The following is a 21,286-nucleotide window of genomic DNA, read 5'->3' on the forward strand; positions in this document are numbered from 1 at the left end:
GGGTGTAGTTGAACGATTTATAGGCACGCTCAAAAGTGTCATTCATCGAGCGCCTATGGACGGAATAGACCTAAGCCAAGCTCTGTGCCAGTCTCTCTGGGCCTTTAGATCAACCCCTCACTCCACAACCAGGGGACACAGCCACCTTGTTGTTTGGGAGAGGCATCGGAACAAACTATCCCAATGGACCTTGGATCAATCAGTGAACAATGGCAAAGTAAGAGGGATCTACGCAACTCGGAAAAGAATTGAAACAAAAGTGAGGTGTCCACTTACAGAGTAGTTGTTTGAAAATCATGCTTAAGTTACCAAGATGCAAACCCCATCTAGCTATGAAGCAAGAAATTCCAGTCAATGGCCTATTACACATGTCTACAGTAGGTTAAACATCAACACATCAGCAAACATTTATTTCTACAAAACCCTTTTTGTGCCAGCACAATTCTTGTTCTATTGTTGGTACTGGAGCATAATGATGTTATGCTCTTTAGAACCCTCTTGGTTCTTGGTGGACTTTGGTGAAGAAACATGTTATATACAGGGAGGTGTTAAAGTGTGGCTAATATTGAGTTTGATATAATGTGTGTGTGTGTATGCTGAGGAATAAAGACATATACATCTGCAGCTGCCATGTGGCGTATTTCATTGGTATGCTCCAGGGCTTGGGAAGTCGCTGCATCTTGGATACATATAGGAAATGCCCTGAAGAAAACAGCACTGAGAGGTAGAAATGCCCTCTCAGTGCTATTTACCTGGTGCATATCAACACAAATGTGCACTGCTTAGCTACTGTCCTTTTTTGTACTACTACTATATGCAAAACCCATGGCGTGGGACCTGTGGAACACTAAAAGATCTCATGCTTTAAAAGTGCTTCCAACTCTTTCTCTACAGCTACTTGTAAATGGAAGGCAACTCTACAGTGTCACTGAGCCACAGGGCAAATGTCTTCTTTGATGGGAAGCTGTACATCAATTTTCTTGAGTGTTCCCAGTCAATGAAAGAACGATGGGTACTGGCTCGTAATCTTGCACTGAGCACAGAGGTTATAGTTGGCGGATATCAACCCCATGTCAGCAGCAGTGGCAAAACTGAGCATACAATTACTTGATGAAGTTTCTTCTAGAACATGAATAATGGCTAGCACTGATGTCTTTTTGTGTTTAATTGTCTCTATGAACGATCCTTGACTTTGTAGTGGCTCAGAAGTGGCCCAAGTATATACCTCAGTACTTGATGAAGTGAGGCGAGACATAGGGGATAGGGTGGTATATGTTTCCACTGGCCTGATATTTATCAATGCACCACTGTCTATGATAAAAGTTAAGAGGTGATTGGTCACTTTCAATGTGATTTCGGGACAGTGTCCAAATGACATTAGTCGCTTTATTTGATAAGCTGTCCTTGAAATGTAGTTTACCTTTCAGGCAGCTAACCCCACATAGGCACGCCGTTCTTTGGTAGTTATCATTAGCACATACCCATCTTCTTCGCTGGTACTCAACAGTGATATCGAAGACCCTTAGTACGATGAGCTTGACGCCGTTTAATGGTAGCTGGGATCTACTTGTCGTAGTGGATGTTGATTTTTGCGAGTCTGGTGAGAGTCTTTCTTCAACGTTCTTGCGTCCGTCTTTTTTTTCCATCATGAAGCACCTGATTTATTTATTTTTACCCAGCACACAGCTATGAAATTACCTTTGCAAACCTACCCAATGGCTGTACATTCACCTTCATGGGAAAATGAAAATCCACATTGAAGGGATAATTTTGATTACTTCAAAGACGTTAACTTACTTGCATGTTGCATTTTTGTGCTTGCTTTTCACAGCCAAGGCCGATTTACTGTGGGCTGTTCCTGATTCCATTTCAGCTGCTTGTCAGTCTACTTGTTCCTCTGCTATCGCAGCCACCAGCATTTTTTCTAAGTTGTGTGCTCCTCTCAACATGCGCCTTCTGGAAGAATCTGAAAGGTAGACATCAATGACTCCGAGGCACATGACATCTTCATCGGTGAAATTACATAATTTGCAATGTTTAACGATGGTCCGAAGTCTTTAAAAATATTTGTCCATTGTTTCACCAACCCGTTGTCTTGCTTATTTAAGATACACCTTTCATAGTCGACATTCTGTTGAACTTGGCCTCCAACGCTTCTTTTACCCTCTGGTAAGATTTTGCATCAGTCTGTGAAACCTTCATTAGCACTTCTTTCACTCCATAGCCAGCTAGGTTTTTTAAGTATTTGATGATCTTCTTGTCATCTTCTTCTTCTAGTGCATCTATAAAGTCATCAAATGTTTTGATCCACGCAGCTCACCTGGCACCAATGTTCTGCTTCTTAGAAATGTCAAAAGGCGGTGGTGGCTTCAGGAACACAGGTGTATTCTATTTCACTCTCTCTTTTCCTGCTGAGAGCACATACTGTTCATACAGCTTTTCAGCACCTGCCATCCTTTGTGACTTCCGCAAGCATGACACTTGTGCCTAGACTTGACGGCAAGTAAATTCTCTGTTTCTTGTATCTGGTTATTGCTGCTGTTGCCCTTCTGCTTCGTTTGAGTAATTGCTCTGTTCGCGGGGCACATAACAGCATTTCCGTCGACCGCCTCAACTGCAGTTTTTGCTGATGTTTTGAATGTGCTCCTCAGTAGAGCCTTCCCTTTCTTCTTTGGCAGTGTATAGGCTGGAGCAAAGCTTTGACTCCACATGTACCAGTTGCAGACTGCTTTGCATCGATTGGAAGCACACGTGGCACACGCAATCAGTTTGCCTTAATGTTGCAAACTCTCAGGGAGAGCAGCCTTGTTTTCTTCAGGGCATTTCCTATTTGTATCCAAGATGCAGCGACTTCCCAAGCCTTGGAGCATACCAATGAAATACGCCACATGGCAGCTGCATATGTCTTTATTCCTCAGCATACACACACACACACTCCTGAGGCTTGAGCCGGGAGGTCGCTGTTATTTTATTTGTAAAAATTGATTCTGCACGTTTTTAGCAGCTGCTCTTGCAGCCTTTTAAAATATCACCTTTTGCTGGATAGTTTCTTTATTAGCTGACTACGAGCGCTGGTGCTCTGAGCTTGATCTCGAAGCTCGGCTGCACTCTCATGCCATCCCCCCCGCTTGACTGAAAAGCGGCGGTAGTATTTTCCTCTCGCTCCCCTATTGCTCGCAGGGCTGACCACTACTTCCCTGTTCCAAGACCCTCTCTCCCCGCAGCCGATTGGAACGCTGTTTGGGGTGATCGGATCAACTTTGGCGGCCATCTTAGAGTGGGGTAGCCTTCTAAGGCACCGATTGGCCACTATAAAAACGGTTGATAATGCCTCCGCGCAGCGGACGCGATCAGCGGACGCGCCGGACCTGCGCCGGAGTCGTGCCAGAGTCCTGCCCGTCTGCGCCTGTCCGCGACCAGGATGCGACCGTGGATACAGGTAGTGCTACACCAGGTCTTCCCTTTCCCCTAACCTATGATAGCACCATGCTTACGTCTCTGCGGCCCTTGCACTGTATATTACCAACTAATTCCTGTGCTTCTATCAAACCCCCTTTTCCCTTCACTAATTGTGTCTGCCACCAATCGGGTGATGGAAAGAATAACTGTCAGTTCCAGCAGAAAAACAATCCATCTCTGCCACACTTAAAAGCTGGCCTGTTAAACTGTCGGTCTTTAGTCAAACACTCTCTGGACGTATTCCTTACCCTGGAAGAGGATAATTGGGATCTTCTGTTTCTCACCGAGACATGGCTAACAGACGACACCAACCCCGCTATACATCTAGCCATCCCTACAGGCTATAGTATATTGTGTGCTAACCGACAAAGCTCTCACCCCGGGGGTGGAGTGGCCATCATATACAGATCCCACTGGACCGTCTCATCCTTCTCATTTGTTCAAACAGAGCGCATTGAAGCTCTTCCTTTTTGTATTAACATCACACCCAATTTTACCTTTTCTGGTCTTTTGGCTTATCGACCACCTAACTCCAAACCAGCCTTTCTTCCAGCTTTTCTAGACCTCATTTTACAAGCTTCACTACGTTACGCCAATTTTACTCTTCTTGGAGATTTTAATCTCCATGTTGATAATTCTGAGGATACTGCCTCTATCAACTTTGTATCCACACTGACTGATGGGGGTTTGAAACAACTTCTCAGCAGTTCCACCCATAAAGCGGGTCACACCCTCGACCTGATCTGTACCAACTTGACGGGCTTGGAGGTCCTTGACCTAGTCCCTATAGTATGGTCAGACCACTTGCTTATTCCTTTCACAGTCCCCTGCCACCCTACTAACCGTCATATTTGTCCGGCTAAACAATTAGGTAGGAATTGGAGCAAGATCTCCCCGGAAAGTTTAACTTCTGGGCTTTCTCTGGTCGTTGTTCCAGACACAAACTTAGATCTTGACACACGCTTGATTAATCTCAATGACCAGATTACTTTGGTAATTGACCTCATTGCCCCAGTTAGACCTATTAAAACGTACCGTTCGGCTCCTTCGGCCCCTTGGTATTCGAACGACCTCAGAGTGCTCAAATCAGAATGTAAACGTCTAGAGAGACGCTGGAGAACCACCTTTTCCCCTGACCGCAAAAGCCACTATAAAGCCGCTTTGAAAAATTATAGAAGGATGATCATTGAACATAAAAGGAAATTTCTAGAAGACAAAATAAACCGCTCTCAAGGGTCATCTAGGGAAATCTTTGAGACAGTAAGGTCCTTTACGGACCCCCTTGCCCTTAAACGTCCTCCAGTGGTTTCACAGACTCTCTGTGACAACCTCTCTACTTTCTTTGAGAATAAAATATCTACAATTTATGATTCCTTCCCCAGTAACATTCAAGTAACAAAATGTTCCTCCCCCTCCTCTCCTGCGGCTTCAGAGTCCTTGTTTTCTGAGTTCGCAGAGATCTCATTGGAACAATCTCTTGGGGAACTCTCTAAGACAAAATCTGGCTCCCCACTAGACCCTTGGCCCGCTAAACAGTACAGATCATTAGCCCCCGTTCTTAATCCTTTTTTGAATGGGATTTGGAATGACTCGTTTAAGCTGGGACTCTTTCCAGATACCTGGAAACAAGCTCGATTGGTTCCTATAATAAAGAAGTCTACCGCGGACCCCAGTGACCCCGCCAATTACAGACCGATTTCCCTATTACCTGCCCCGGCTAAAGTACTAGAAAGACTCGCTCAACAACAGCTAGCGACCTTTCTCGAAACTTCAGGCGCGTTCCATGACTCTCAGCATGGCTTTAGGTCTGGTTACAGTACCGAATCTGCACTCATTGAGATGTCTGATGCTGTAAGATGGAGCTTGGATGGGGGGTCTAGAGCGGTGTTGGTGCTGCTTGACTTGTCAGCAGCATTCGACACCGTTTCCCACCCCCTGCTCCTTGAACGCCTGTACTCTAAGGGTGTTCGGGGTACAGCGTTAGGGTGGATATCTTCCTTTCTGTCCAACCGAACCCAGGCGGTGTTCACTCCCCCGTTTACCTCTGAAAGCCGTCCGCTCCGGTGGGGAGTCCCTCAGGGATCCTCCCTGAGCCCGCTTTTATTCAATATATATTTTTCCCCACTTTTTGATATCATTGCTCAAATGGGTATAAAAGTCACTTCTTATGCTGATGATATCCAGCTTTTGTTTTCGTTTAACAGCATCACTCCCACTACTTTTGACCCCTTAAAAAACTGTTTACGAACCATCGCCCAGTGGATGGATCATAACTTCTTGAGGTTGAATGCTGGAAAGACGGAGGTCCTTTTCTTCCATCAGCCAACCCCATTGGACCCTAACATCTGCTGGCCTCTGGATCTAAGTGTACCTCCCATCCCCAAGGACTCAGTGAAAAATCTAGGAGTCAGATGGGATTCCAACCTCTCTTTTAACCATCAAGTTCACACAGTTTCCATGGCCTGTTTAGCAAAAATTCGAATGATAAAGAAGTTTATTCATTTTTTGCCCAGTAACACCAGGAAGACAGTGGTACAGGCGTTAATCACTTCACACCTTGATTACGCCAATGGCCTTTACACTGGTCTGTCTGTAGGACTTTGCCACCGCCTTCAGACGGTCCAGAATGCCGCGGTGCGACTGGTCCGCGGCATCCCTCTGCGTGAGCATATAACCCCTCATCGTCGCGACCTTCACTGGCTTCCAGTTCATAAGAGGGCAGAATTTAAAGCTCTGGTCTTGGCTCATCGAGCCTTGCGAGGCAAGGGCTCTGCTTATCTCTCCACGTGTCTCATTCCCTATAACAACTCCAGGACCCTTTGTTCTTCTGGCAAAAACTTACTTTCCGTACCTAGATTCAGGAAAACCCGCTCGGGGGGGAAATCCTTCCCAGTGCTGACAGCGGCCATCTGGAATAAATTACCCAATGCCATTCGCCTGATCAAGGATGAACAACCCTTCCGGAGAGCTTTAAAAACCTATCTGTTTTGCTGATTCTCTTCTTTTTCAACCATCTCATGCAGCTTGAAGTTACTCAGAAGCGTCGGGACACCCCGTTGGGGTAGCTGTACGCTATATCAAGATACACTTAAATAAATAAATTATATCAAACCCAATATAAGCCACACTCTAACACCTCCCTGTATATAACATGTTTCTTCACCAAAGTCCCCCAAGAACCAAGAGGGTCCTAAAGAGCATAACACCATTATGCTCCAGTACCAACAATAGAACATGAATTGTGCTGGCACAAAAAGGGTTTTGTAGAAATAAATGTGTGCTGATGTTTTGATGTGTAACCTACTGTAGACATGTGTAATAGGCCATTGACTGGAATTTCTTGCTTCATAGCTAGATGGGGTTTGCATCTTGGCAACTTAAGCATGATTTTCAAACAACTACTCTGTAAGTGGACACCTCACTTTTGTTTCAATACAACTGAAGAGCACTCACTCACTCTGTGTTTTAGCATGTTTCATGCTCTTTGTAGAAAAGTAGGATCTTTCTGACATGGTTGCCCCCACTTTGTGCCTGGTATCAGTGTGTGTACACTGTAATACACTGGGATCCTGCTAACCAGGATCCCCGGTGTCAGTGATCTTTACCCTACATTAGTTTCGTAAGTACCTTGTACTACCCCCCCACAAATGGCATACTGGTGTACCCCTGTATGTCCCTAGCAAATGGTACTAAGGTACCCAGGGTATTGGTACACAATGGGTCTCCCAGGGACTGTAGCATCTATTATGTCATTTGTGGGTGCCCATGCACATTGTGTCTACAGGTCTGCCATTGCAGCCTGTGTGAAATGCTGGATGCACCTTTAGCCAGATATATGGTTTACCTTATATCCTGGTCACTCCACTTAAACCCTATAAGCCACCCCTAAGGAAGGCCCTTCAGCCCAAGGGCAGGGTGCATGGCACTAAGTGTGAGGATGCCCTTGCATGAGCAAAGGTACCCCTACAAACCCCGGACTCTATTCTCTGGATTTTATAAGTGTGGGACAGCCATCTTGAGGTATGAAGTAGACACTGTCAACACGAGATTTCAAACTACAAAAAGGCTTTCACGAACCTAGTCATGTTTGGTATAAACCATAATGGAATCATGCAACTACACCAATTATAGTGTTAGTTGCCTTATCCCATGTACTAAGGGATCCTTAGAGGAGCCCCCCATATCTACATGTGTAGCCTTGCAGGGTCTGAGTGCAAGCCAGTCCTGCCGACTACCCCAGACACCGTTCTGCCCTCCAGCTTATGAGCCTACCACGGGCAGGGGAAAGCGAACAAAAGATTTCCGGTAGGGGAGAAGTGTAGCCACCTCTCCTTTGGATTAGGTGTCTCCGGGATAGGGTAGGGGTGCTCCTGAGTGCCTCTAGACTGCTATGAAGGGCACCCGCTCTGGTGCGAAACCACAAAAAGGACAGGGGAGTAACCTCCCCCCGACCAGCCCCTCCCTAGGGAGGTGCCCAGAGCTTTGCCAGGTGGCCACTTGATTCTGCCATCTTGAAAGCAAGATAAGCGCAGGCACCTTGGAGCTTCTGACTGGTTAGTCCACCCGAGTCGCTTCCCTGACCCCCCCACCCCCAATAGGTGGGTCACTGAAGAAACTGTCCAACCCCCTTTCTGGGTTACTTAAGGGCTACCCTGAGGGTGGGACCCTAGATTTGTCTGGAACAATATTTCTCTGCAAGATCCCCTTGCAAGATTCTGCCCAAAGACTCTTCTGCTGCTGGACATTGGACTCTGCTGCTGGACTTCATCAGAAACTAAGACAAGTCAGCTTCTGGTAGGAGGATTACTACTGCAACTTCAGCCCCATACTGCAAAGACTCTGCAACCTAAGTGGCTGTGCATCAGGCAAGGTCAAAAGCACCCTATGTGCATCAAGGATAGAAAGAAGCAATATTTCTTGAATTGAAGGAGTCACTTCCCTGCATCCGCAGGCATCTCAATGAAGACTCGTCTGTGGATCTTGCTGTACCACAGACTCTCTAAGGCTCTACAACACAGGTGGTGATTTTGTGGCTTCCTCAGGCCTGACCTGTCTTCTAAGCAATTTGGAGACTACAATTCCTTGTGAAGCTGTTGGAACCGAGCCCCTCTTGACCGCATCTGTTAGCCATTTCCAGGGCTTGTCTGCTCTCCAGTCCGGAGGTCTTGGACCTTCAAGAAGCCCCAACTTCAAACATCACCCAGCTACAAAAGCGACGTCTTCACTGCATCTCCTGTGGCGTGGGCCTCCATCTTCATTGTCCTGCTGAGGCCTAGTGTGAATCCCTGTGCTTGCTGTCAGAGGTTCCCAGCAAGGTCTTCATCAATTCCTGCTGGCTCTGCTGCTTGCTGAGGGCCAGCCTTAACACCTGTGGTGGGTGAATTCCCGGTAACTTGCTGGTCCCCCTTGTTGTAACTCATTCTGCAACATGCCTGTTGCATTTGCCAAGGCTCGTTGGTAGTCCTGCTGGCCACTGAGCCTCCTGCAATTCGTTGATCGGCGTGGGACAGCTCATGGACAGCTCCTGTGATCCTACAGAATTGCCAGGACTCCACAGATGCAACACCAAGGCCTCCATCCTACTGTGAAGTACCCACAAGAAGGGTTGTCATTGTGCTCCTGCAGCTACTGGATGACTCTGGGTGGTTTGGACTCTGTCTCCTCTCTCCTCAGGTACTCCTCATCTGGAATCCATGCCTGTGTTTCAATGACCAGGTCCATGGGAGCAGCTGGATATCCGAAGATCCCTATTGACTTCAATGAGTGGTTCCGACACAACTTCGCACCTATGCACCCAGCCTCCGTGGTGTAGGTATCCCGCTTCTCTAGGTATCAATGGGTGGGGTTGCTTTACAACCTCCCTTGTCCCAACAGGTTTCCTCAGGGTCTTTTGGGAAGGGTCCTAAATCCTAAAATCCCTAACTGCAGCTTCAACATGTTATCCTATAGACACTGACCCGGGATTTCACCTCTGCAGCCGAGCGCCTAGGGAATCCTAACAACCTACCCTTGGTGGTTCTGTGCTTCCCTTGCCTTACATATCACTGGGTGGTGGTCTTGGTTAGGTACCCTATTCGCGTTCCATTTTCTCAGTATTTTGTTTGGCACCCCCATAGGGGTCCATGTGTTTTATGTGCTTACTTACCTGTTTCTTTGGTATATTTTGTTGAGCACTTATGTCTCCAAGTAGGAGATATACCAAGCAGGTTAGTGTTTGGTGTTGTAATATAGAATATTTAATTTTGCTTACACTGGTGTGGTTCTTTCCTGGATGACTCTCACTGACTGACTTGTGTGGTAATTGCATCCGCATTACACCCTCCTGGCTAAGCCTTAGCTGCTCTCCACAGCTAACCCTTGAGAGCTTTGGTTATCAGGGACGTCTTTCACCATCACTAGGGGTTGCCTGGACTTAGTGCAGGGTGTATCACCAATAGGTGTACACTATATACTGAGCCAGCCTCCTACACTTCTCGCCCATTCACCTATAGGCTAGAGAACTGAAACTTTAGGTTGTTTGACCCTAGCCTAGAAGCTGCTGTAGCTTACTATAAAGGCTTATCGCAGTGTATTCCTTTCCTTGGCCATTGGTGGGTGACACTCTATTTTAGTGAATTTTGCTTTTTAATAAAAAAAAAGAAATTGCAGACACACCCCAAACAGAGTACTGATTTGTTTTGTGACAGACGCTCACTATATGAAGAGTAAGAAAAACAGTAAAAGGAGATATTAGACCACTTACAACGAGGGTAATTAATTTAGGATGTTTTTGATTAAAAGTTAGAGAGCTCTTGAAAATTAGATTAGCAGAGTTCAATGCTGGAATATCAAAGGTAATGAAGATATTTCTCCCCAGTAGAATGCCTAAGTAAACTGTGCAGCTAAACTTTAGTGACTGTAAAGCATGTGATTCCTGAAAGTTAGTGTATATAGTAAGAACAGAAGCACAGGAACACATTGCAAATCAAAGATTTAAATACTTTTTTTGTGAAAAGGAAATCTGAAGGAAATTTAGCGTATTAATCAACACATTTATGAATGATTTTACACTTAAGTGTTAATGTAATTGATTGAGTGCATAAGAAAGGACATACATTATTCACAATAAATCTGACAGTTCTAATTTTATTAAGTAATATGATTTTACAGTGTTTTCTGTTTAAACATTATGAAGAATAACAAAACGGCACAACACATTTTAAAAATAATTTAACCTGCCTTTTTCAGTGCTGCCCGTTTTCTTTCCTTTTCTTGGCCTTGTTGACGATTCAGATTTTATGGTTGAAGTATCCGTATGTAAAGATGTGCTTTGTAGTGCTAGAGTTAAATAAAGTGTAAAATAAATAATAACATCTATATAAAAGAATTGATGATGTTGGTAAAAGTGCTCTTAAAATACGACGAAGCAATTCATTTAAAAAACAAGTATGCTTAAAATACATTACACATACATCCACTATCTTGCTGTTTTGTGGGCCATGCTTGTGGCAATCTGAAAAACTCAAAACTGCATTTCTTATCAACAGCATTATTTTAATCAGGAAAGCGTAGCTAGCGCCTGAGCAAGATGCCTGCCTTGCTCCTCTGTGTACAGACAACCAGTGGCACACAGAAACACTGAATGCTCGCCCCAACAATTGTTTTGAGCATGGGAACTGCTGTGGGGTGCACTCCCTCTTTACTTTCTAACCAAAGAACCGCTGTGTAAAGCGAGTCCCGGGAATGTTCAGAAAAAAAGTATGCCATGCATCCTGTTTTGAATGGCTGCTGCACTGAACTACAGTCAAGCAACTAAGAGGCAAGACCCTGTCCTCCCCTACGGGATTGGATCCTTGATACTGGGGATGAACCTCTGCCTCTCTCTCTTTCCTCCTCCTCTTATCATCTACCCTATTCTCAATCTTTCATTTTGTTCATTGGGTGGCACTTTGCACCCTCAATTCGGAACAGTGTCCCCTATGATTTAACAGTAATTTGTGGAGCACGGACACTGGACTTCAACAGGCTCCTGGTCCCCCTCTCCTTTGTTGACTTAGAAACAATATGTGTTCTAAAAGAACCCTCACCCACCAAAATGTCCCTTGATGGCATGCTTCATTATCGGATTCTTCCCGCCCCGCTGCGGGACGGGGCGTGATACGACCTACGGATACGTGGGAGCACTTTCCATTGAAATGAAATAATGTGTTTGATGTGAGAGTGGAAGGGCCAGAAGATAAGTGAGTTAAAAAATACCTGGCTGCGTGGAAAACGAAACTTTAATACTCCCTATAGCTGGTATTAATAAAGGTGGGGAAAAGGAGGAAAAAGTGCTATAATGGGGCAGTTTCCTCACAGGTCTACATGTTTCGAAGCCTACCTCTAAGCTTCTCTTCAGGACCTAGGATGTTGATCCCTTTTACCACTCTGGCTGTTACCTAGTATGGTCAGCCTAGTCAATGTCAAAGGCTAATATGCATCTTTGTCAAAAATACATGCATCCAAAACCTACTTGGTAGTCTCTTTAAAAATGATTCTTAGGTTGCCTAATTAGGACCCCATGAGATTCAACACGGGAGGGAAGGAGCGCTTGTAGTCAAACATTCATCAAAGCATCTCTCTCGCACAAGACACTGCCTGCCCGTGGCTCCGATGAACACCAAAGTGAGGTATAGTGTGCACAGAGTCCAGTGGAACCCCAAAGGTAGGCAGAGGTAAATGTAGATAGCACCTCACTCTCTATTCGTGGTAGTGTGGTCGAGCAGAAAGACTTTATCAGAGGACAGTGTTAAGCATCTGTTATACACACTCAGGAAATGAATTCACACAATTAAATGCTGAACTTAAGACCAATTGTTTCTGTATAAAAAAATATTCATTTAGTTATTTTATTTAGTAGAACCAAGTAAGCCTGGGACAGGTAAGTGATACTACTTTTGAGATTACTTTTCTTACACAATGTGGTATACCTAGATACTACACTGGGACATTTCCCATAAACAGGTAAGTAAAACAGTTTTTGTTAGTGCAAGTTTAAAAATAATTTCTTTAGGTCTTCAAACCCCTCAAACTTTTCCAAGAAAAACAGACAATGTTATCCTATGTAGGAAAATAGCGTTATTGGTTTTAGGGTAAGTATTCAGTAGTGGGAGTTGAGGTTCTGGGGGTAGACTCAGGGGTCCCCCATCATGAGGGATGCACTCTTGTTAAACCATCAGTGGAACTAGAGCAGCCGGGTGCAGAGTGCTGAGGTCCAATATTATACAACAGGGGTTTGGGGGCTTCACGTTGGTGGCAGCAGATGAACAGGCCACTTGCTTGTGGGAGCAAAGTTCCCAGACTTGAGCTCAGGGCAAATGGGGAAACAAAATAGCACCAAAGGTGCAAACTTAGCGGCACCAGGGCGGCCGGGAGCAGGGTGCTGTTTCAACGTTGGGCGCCTTGTTGCTCGCAATGGGGATCCTCTGGTTTGCAAAGGCACTGCAGGCTCGGGGACAAAGGTCTTCTGGGTGCTACTACCACTTCGAGACTTGATTTGGGATCTTGGGGTTTTGGTTAGACACCGTCGGTTGGGCCACCCAAGGCCATGGGGCATTGGGTGCAGGGGTGCCTTTTAGGGTTGGATCACCTTACCAGCTCCTGGTCACGGTTGGGGGGACCTTCCGGTTTGACGCTCCAGGCATCGGCTGGGGCTTGAGGAAGGTCAGAGGTCAGCCAGTGGCCGGCCCGAGCCAGAGGTTGGAGATTAACAAATCCAGTGTTCACAGGAGACAAAGTCTTTGTGCTTGAAGGCACGCAGGTCTTCCATGATTGTAGAGGTTGCTGGCTGCAGGACACACCGGAATTTCGCAGGAGCAGGTTCAAGGTGGAGACAAGCTGGTAGGGCTGGGGCCAAGTCAGTTGGTGTCTTCCTCTTGTTATCTTTGGCATGGCTGTTCAGTCCTCCTTCTTTTCTCGTAGTTTCCTCTGGTCTGCCTTCTTGGTTCAGAGCTGCCCCTTAAATACTGTATTTAGGGAGCGTTTTAGGGGTCTCGAGGTCAGTAGCTAATGGACTACTGACCTTAGGGTGACTGCACCCTTGGTGTGCTCGCCCCACCTGGGGGAGTAAGCACAATCCCTAATCCTGATTGGGGAGTGCGTGCCATCTGCAAGATGGTGGGCACCAAAGAGTGGGCTTCACTTCGCCTCCCCCACCTTCGAGGTGGAGTTGGCAGAGGTGGGCACACTTTCTGGGCTAGCTAGATTTCCCCGCCTGTCTACCCGCCGAAAAGGAGGGGAGACAGGAAGGGGGCCTTCTCCTGATAGCAGGAGAGGCTGGGGGTCGCAATACAAAGGCTGCCAGGCCATTGAAGCTCCCCTGCCACAGATGGCTCTTACTGGTCTGGGGGAGGTGTGGACACCTCCGCCCAGGAAAGACTTTGTTTCTGGGCTCAGGGAGCGAAGTCTCCCACCCTAGGGCTCTAAAAACATGTCTTGTGGTGGCAGGCTGGTGTGCACCAGTCAGGGAACTCACCAGAGGCTGGTCGTTTTTCAGGGGGCATCTCTTAGATGCACTCTGAGTGCATTTTTAATAAAATCCCACACTGGCATCAGTGGGGTTTAATGTGCTGAGAAGTTTGATACCAAACCTTTCAGTTTTCAGTGTAGTCATTATGGTGCTGTGGAGTTTGTAATGACAAACTCCTAGCACCGTATACTCTTTACTGGCAGCACTACACTTACAATGTGTAAGAATGGACTTAGACACTGTAGGGGTACAGGACTCAAGCACCTGTACCCTCACCACTGCCATAGAGCACCCAGCTAGAGGGGTGACCGATCTATGCAAGGGCAGTGGGTTATAGGCAGGATGTGTGCCATATTGACTCTTCACTTTGTTCTGCACCAAGACATGCAGCCTGCAAAGGCAGTGTGTGTGGGTAAAGGCTCAGGGCCTCCAAAGATGGCACAATAAGTGCTGCAGCCCTTAGAGGTCTTCCCTTATCACAGTGCCCTTGGTACCTGTGGTACCATTTACCAGGAGCTGACCTGTGGCCAGAGATGCCAATTGTGTTTGGGTTAGTTTTGGGGAAAGAACACAGGCCCTGGAAACCTGATTAGCAGGGACCCAGGGCACATCAAGTAAAAAGTGCATCAGTAGTCTGGCAAAAGTGTGTGGTGGGGGGGTTACTGTAAGAGAACCCCAGCTTCTCACACCACCTCAAACTGCTATCCTCCAGGTATTTGAACAAGCGCATTGATAAAGAATATTTTCATAAGGAAGACCAATCCTCAATCTTTTTCTCTATCATATCGGGCACACAACAGCAGAAATCGGGTGCATTTAGAGACTCTACTGCACAGACGCTTACTAACAGTTCCCTGCTATCCTTAATCAAGGGATAAACTGCTGTGAGATACAAAAGCTGAGTGTGAGTTGTAGAACCTTCTCAACATAACAACTGATACCTCACTTTTTGCAGACAGTCTTTTTTGGGGGGGAAGAAGCAGTGCAAGGTAAATCTTTATTACTCAGAGAGAGATAGACTATTAGCAGTTGCAAAGAGTCCATCTTTTTTTGGTAAACCATTTTTATTGGCATTTTTAATTATTGCATACATCACATCATTCATTGCCGATGTTTTTTCAGACAGTCTAAACACTAAAACTGTACCCCAAGATCGACTACTCAAAGGGGTAAAATAGGGCCAAAAAGGTTCAAAGCAGAACTACCTGCACCAGAATCACCTAAAACAGACACCAATGTAATCTTGGATTATCAAACTACAACGCCTATGTACTGTCCCTGACCAACAACAAATACAGATATAATGAACAGTGACATTCATGTTCTCAAAAAGGACTTTAAAGACATTTCTGAAAAGATCAAAGAAGCTGAGTCTAGAATTAGCAACAGGTCCGGTTCTGGGGATTTTTATCGGGTTGGCCAAGGGTGCTATTAGGTGGACCAAAGGGGGCCCAAATTATAACAATTTTGAAGGTAGACTACAAGCCCAAGAGTTACGCAAGGACATCGATTCACCAAAATGCCAGGGGAAGAGGATATGACATCCCACATCCTTGACCTTAATGACATCAAACATCCTTGACTTTAATGACATCACAAGAAGTGACATATTTTGACCTTTGACCCTCAATCTTTCTACGAAGGGTTGTCACATGACCTTAACCCTTATAACATCACAATATTTGTTATTGCTGAAGTTATAATAAAAGCCATAATAACACATGACTAATACCATAACAGAACGTTGAAATATGTCTGTTTTAGATACCACTTGTATTAGGGTGCTGATGTCATATGAAAGGAGATCATTATTCGTTTTTCAAAGTTGAAAAATTATGCGTTCATCTGACGAGGATAATTCCATATTTATTCTTAGATAATGGTTGGACATTCATGATTCCCTTGTGACTGCTTATGCAATGAGGCATGCACTGTCACAATGGGAATATTATAATGTATGCCACATCCAACAGTAAATCACTGTGAGCAATATACACAGACTAAAATATATAAACACCTTCATAATCCACACACAAAAACAGCCGGGTCTGATGGACTAAGATGTCCCCTGTAGGGGGCTGTGTTCAACCTCATGGTCACAAGTTCAAGTCCCTGAGGGCCCACTCAGCCTTTCATCCTTCTGATGTCAATATAATGAGTACTATTGAGTTGGGTAACAATAAACATCTGTTATTCAGTGCCAAGATACACTTGAGTGAACGTGAATTTACAAATACACGTTATGTTAGATAATTGAGGTGCAAAAGGACGCTCACAGGTCTGGCTCTTGTGCCACTGCACCTGCTGCACCATTGGCAGGTAACACCCTGACCCCACTCCCCCACACACACCACCTAACTGCAGCTTGCCTCCGACATGAGGTACGGTTGCCACATTGCTGTTCTCTTCCAACATGAATATTTTAATGTGTCAGCCAGTGTAAAAATAGCCAAAATCACCCACAGCCAGCATTTTCCCCCTTTACAGTGCATACGTAGAACAGTATAGGGGTTTCTTAATTATACCTGACTAGGGTTGCCACCTGGCTGTCTTTTTACTGGCCCAAGGTATTTTAATGTCCCAGCTGGTACACAAATTTCATAACCACCTAAAGCAAGAAGTTTTAGCCTTTAATTGTACCTAATTCAAACAGCAAATATAAATGGAAAACACTTTTAAATGAATTCTAGCCCTGCAAAGATTCATGACTATTAAATATAGTAAAAAGAGACGGAAAATTAATGGTACAAATGTATACATACAATTGTATTCATAGTTTTATTTAGTATCATGTCCATGCCTGTGCCCACTCTTAAAACTTCCACAAATAGCTGGTATTTCTTTTGGAAAGGTGACAATGCTACCCCAGACTGATAATTATTGAAAACAAAGTGAAAACGCATCACAGAGTTTGGCTGTCGTCATGGCCTCTTCTCCTGACTGGGAGGGCCAACGGTCATATTTGGGTGGGCCTGGCCCACCGGCTACAACTGGGCCTAAATAGCCAACTGGAAGATGACAACTCAACCATGAAAAAACAGACCGGTGTTGTGACAGGCAGGATCACATCTCTAATCAAAGAAGTTGCTGAATTAGAAGATCACAACGCAGGAGAAGCCTGAGAATGTTTGTTATGCCAGAGGACACAGACGGACACAAACTCCTGCATATCATTCAATGAAGCATGAATCCCTAAAACTCTGGGACTCATCTTTCAGAAACACTTTGAAATTGAAATGGCACAGAGTACTGTCTAGAAGTCAGACCAGCACCACAACCAGAACAGCATCTCAACCCTTTAAGACGATGATTTTCAGACCACAACAGTATGATCATACTAAAGCCATCTTATCCCATTTGAAAAAGTACAACGTATCCAATGTATTGGGGCAAATATAAGCTTTGCACAGGACTACTGCAAGGAAACAGTATTTCACAGGGAAAAAGTCTCTCACAGGAAAGGATTTCTAGCTCTCAGAAAATCACAGAAAATGTGCCGATACCTTTTTCTTTTGTCGGTCAAGCCAAGCTCAGAATAGTTCATAAAGGGACATCTATAATTTTTACCGACCTGAAGGACCTGTACACTTATACTGCCACACCAACTACACTCTTCTGCTACGTTTATAAGAGACACACCAGAGAGAGGATGTCTACTCACGGTCTGATCGGTTGTGTGTAAACAGCCTTTTTTTTAAAGAGGAGACTGAATTTACTGAACACACAGCAGTAGTAGATGAACATGTTTCCCTTACACCCCCAGAACATATCTGGAAAAAGCACAGGTATCTACAATATTGAGCTTACAAGTAACCCCTGACTTAAGTCACACTTGGGCTTTCATAATCCTCCAGAATCGCTAGGTAAATGTTGTTCTTACAAAATTGCAATGAAACAAACAGGCCCACATGAATCTATTACACTATTCCCTATGCATACATACAATGCATAACAGTCCGTACACCCACTAGTCTCAATCACACCCATATATGCATGCACCATGTGCACTTTTGCTAAACTACAAGAATTTCATGAAAATGTCTTATCGGCCTATGTTTAGTTTAACGTATATTGCTGGCTTACAGTTGGTTAGATTTAGCTGGTATAGAACACTCAAGTGCTATCTTATATTGTTCTAAATAGTGATCTAGGCTATACCTCCAGCTGAGGCACATTCCAGCAATTACACTGCATTAACTAGTAACATATAAAGTTGGAGGTTGGGTCTGGATAAGGTCTGGATGTGGGCTGACTCGTGGCCCTTCATGTCCTAGTTGTTTGACGGGTGATGAGGTGGCTAGGTTTGTCACCTCAGGGTAGGAAAATTAGGTGGGGTTGCATTTGGGTTTTCTTTATATGATTTACTTTCTACTCCCTTGTTTTTTTTAATTCCTTCCTCGCGGACCCAAATCTCCTTATCCTCCCTTAACAGTTCACATTTGACCTGTTAGAAAAACCCTTCTTAATATAAGGCATCAACCCATGATAACTTACAATGACGATTTAGATATAGTATCCATATCCTCTGCATCTACTCAATGGCTGGGCCTGAGGCATGACAAGGACCCAGGTCTCTTCACATTAAGGAGGTCTCTACACACAACATGTATCTAACTTCACTTTACATAACACTATGCACATATACAATACATCCCACAAAAACAGCCATTTGAAAGACAATATCCTCAAAATTCGTTGCTTAAACACATAGGACCTGAATCATCCCATTAAAAGAAGGAAACACGCTGTTTACAATCACAGATTGAAACATGACATAATTATGATACAAAGAAATAGATGAAACTCTAAAGACAGCATCAAGTTTAATGCTTTTTGGATTGCAGATTTCTCTACGTCCCCAGCACACCAGATATGAAATGGAGTAATAAACATCTTATCATAACATGATAACCAAGGGAGGTGGTTCATTAAGGCTAGGAAAAACAATATAGAATCCTACAATATAAACATCTACACCTCCTACCGAAAACTCAGGTAATATCTGGCTATCCTTAGATAAAACGATGACCGATCGACCAAACAACACTAGGGTCTTCGATTTGCCTATGAATGGCAACTTGGATGGGATCTCTGAGAACAAATTTAAAAAAATGTAAAAAACAATGGGCCTGATTCACAAAAGTAATCTGAGACAAAATTCTAAATTTACGACTTTTGGTATTCACAGAAGGCATTTACGATTTTTCGGTATTCACAAAAATCACTCACGACTCCTATCTTTACGTCTGCACTCGGGCTGGAATTACCATACCCGGAGCAGAAGTCCCACACTTGGGCCGGAATTTCTGCACCCAGATGGAATCTCTGCTTCCGGGCCCGGAATGCCCGCATTTGGGACGGATGATCATTTTCATCAATGCTAAACACCTGTCCAAGTGCATAAATAAAAGTGTAAATCCGGTATTTGTAAAGCGCGAACTACTCACCCTTACGGGTCTCAAGGCACTGGGGGCAGTGTTGGAAATTAAGTGAGCTATTGCCCAGAGTCACATTATGCTGGGCTGATCTGCCGCCGTAGCTAGGGATCGAACCGTGAGCCCTGTGCTCCGAAGTCAGCTGCCCTGGCCACTGCACTAAACCTCTCCACATGCATCAGATGAAGTCAATTAACACCAGCTGCAAGACCAACACCACAAACTGCATAAAAGCAGCGGAAAACCTGGACACAGATTGCACACACTAACTGCAATTCAATGAATGTGGTGTATTTAATCACATGTCCCTGTGCCTTACGTTATGTTGGCATGACTACACGCAAAGGGAAACAGCGTATCTGTGAACACCGTAGTAATATCAGGTGCAAAAAATCAACAACAAAGTTGAGCCGTCAATTTCTGGATTCCAATCATACCACCAATGACATGAAATGGACAATTATTGAGGCAATCACTGGTAGCACTAATGTAACAAGCAGGCTTTTTGAAAAGGAGCAGCGCTGGGTGTACTGTTTAGGTACCAACACCGTTGGGCTGAATGATGACATCCCGTGGAATACGGGTCTGGGTTAACAAGATGGTCTCAACTACCCTATAGTCTCTATTTATGCTCATGTACAGATATATCTGCAAACTAAACATAGTACTCTTTTTCCATCCAAAAGGTTACTCTCTAAACCAATGACAACCCCACCACTGTGTAGCCTCATTGTCACATTGTCTGCATACTCGCGCCCTTTGTCATAATGTGTGCATAGCTATGGCCAGTGTCTTGGAAACACTCACCAGCCTTAAACAGTCTAGACAGCTTGCCCCACGATGTATTTATGGTATAATGCACTTTGACATCAATGGTTGCGAGAACTCCTACTCCCACGCAGCTTTATTATCACAAGATCTGCACATTTGTTGCACCCAGTGTTCATACTCATGCTCTTGGCATTTCTGAGCGTTTTTGACACTCGGGGTACTTCCACCAATAGCTTTTATTTTCACAAGGTCTGCACATTTGGACTCCGTGCCACCCAGTGTTTAAACGTATGCAATTCTTAGCATTTGATGACTCGCAGCTTCACCCCTATGGCTGCTTATACCCACGCATCGTTTCTTGCATTGTATTTGAACAGTGTTATGATCGCATAAAGCTTTCTACCTACATTCAATCCGCTGGGCCTCCCTATTGGTTATGACATTCAAGCCTCGGTTTGGATACACGCCGCGCCCCTCCAATCAGGGCCGGCACGTTCCAAGCCTCGCTCTTGCTTGGGACACGCCCACCCGGAAGAGCGCGGAAGAACGAAGAAACGCTTTTAAACCCATTTACCGGCCCCGCTCTCCATCGTCGGGGTCCGGTTCTGAGGCTATGCGAGGTGCAAAAGCGGGCTGAGAGCGTTGAGGGCGTGAGTAACACCACCACCACGATCTGCCTACTTCGACAAGATCGAGCTAAGTAAAACCCTATCCTGTGTATTTCAAGCCTCTGCTTTCTAATTTCAGGATGTGCCAGGTACGCTCCAACCCCCCTCCCGAGACCCATGGTGCAGTTAGCGCCATATTCTAAAGTGAGATATGATTTGTATTTATGAACCTTTCAGTGGGGTCACAGACCTTTGGTCCATTGATCCCTCCTATGGAGTACTTGTGTCGTATTTTTAACCCCTTTCTAACTACTTTGTGTGTTTTAAACACCTTTTTCCACTTCACTTCCCAGAGTTAGTGGTATCATCCCTATAGGGCTATATGGATGGTGTTAATTCTAGTGTTTATTTGGGAACACAATTTATGCCACAACTATGGAGCACCCTGGACAAACGCATTGACCTATATTTACAACTAATTGTGTGTATGTCTTCTGTGTTTGTCTGTGTTATTTGCTTTACAGGTG

At 44.8% G+C, this 21,286-nt stretch overlaps 1 protein-coding gene across 1 annotated transcript in view; it reads right to left on the reverse strand.

Moving 5' to 3' along the window:
* The window catches only part of LOC147698137 (uncharacterized), a 910,572-nt gene that overhangs the window by 254,457 nt on the left and 634,829 nt on the right, over positions 1–21,286 (reverse strand). Inside the window, exon 6 of the mRNA XM_086933401.1 lies at positions 10,678–10,776. Within this exon, the coding sequence (XP_086789527.1) occupies positions 10,678–10,776 (99 nt within the window). The remainder of the gene's footprint in view (positions 1–10,677; positions 10,777–21,286) is intronic.

The sequence above is a fragment of the Lissotriton vulgaris genome, chromosome 8 (genome assembly GCF_964263255.1).
Source record: "Lissotriton vulgaris chromosome 8, aLisVul1.2, whole genome shotgun sequence".
Classification (NCBI taxonomy): Eukaryota; Metazoa; Chordata; class Amphibia; order Caudata; family Salamandridae; genus Lissotriton; species Lissotriton vulgaris.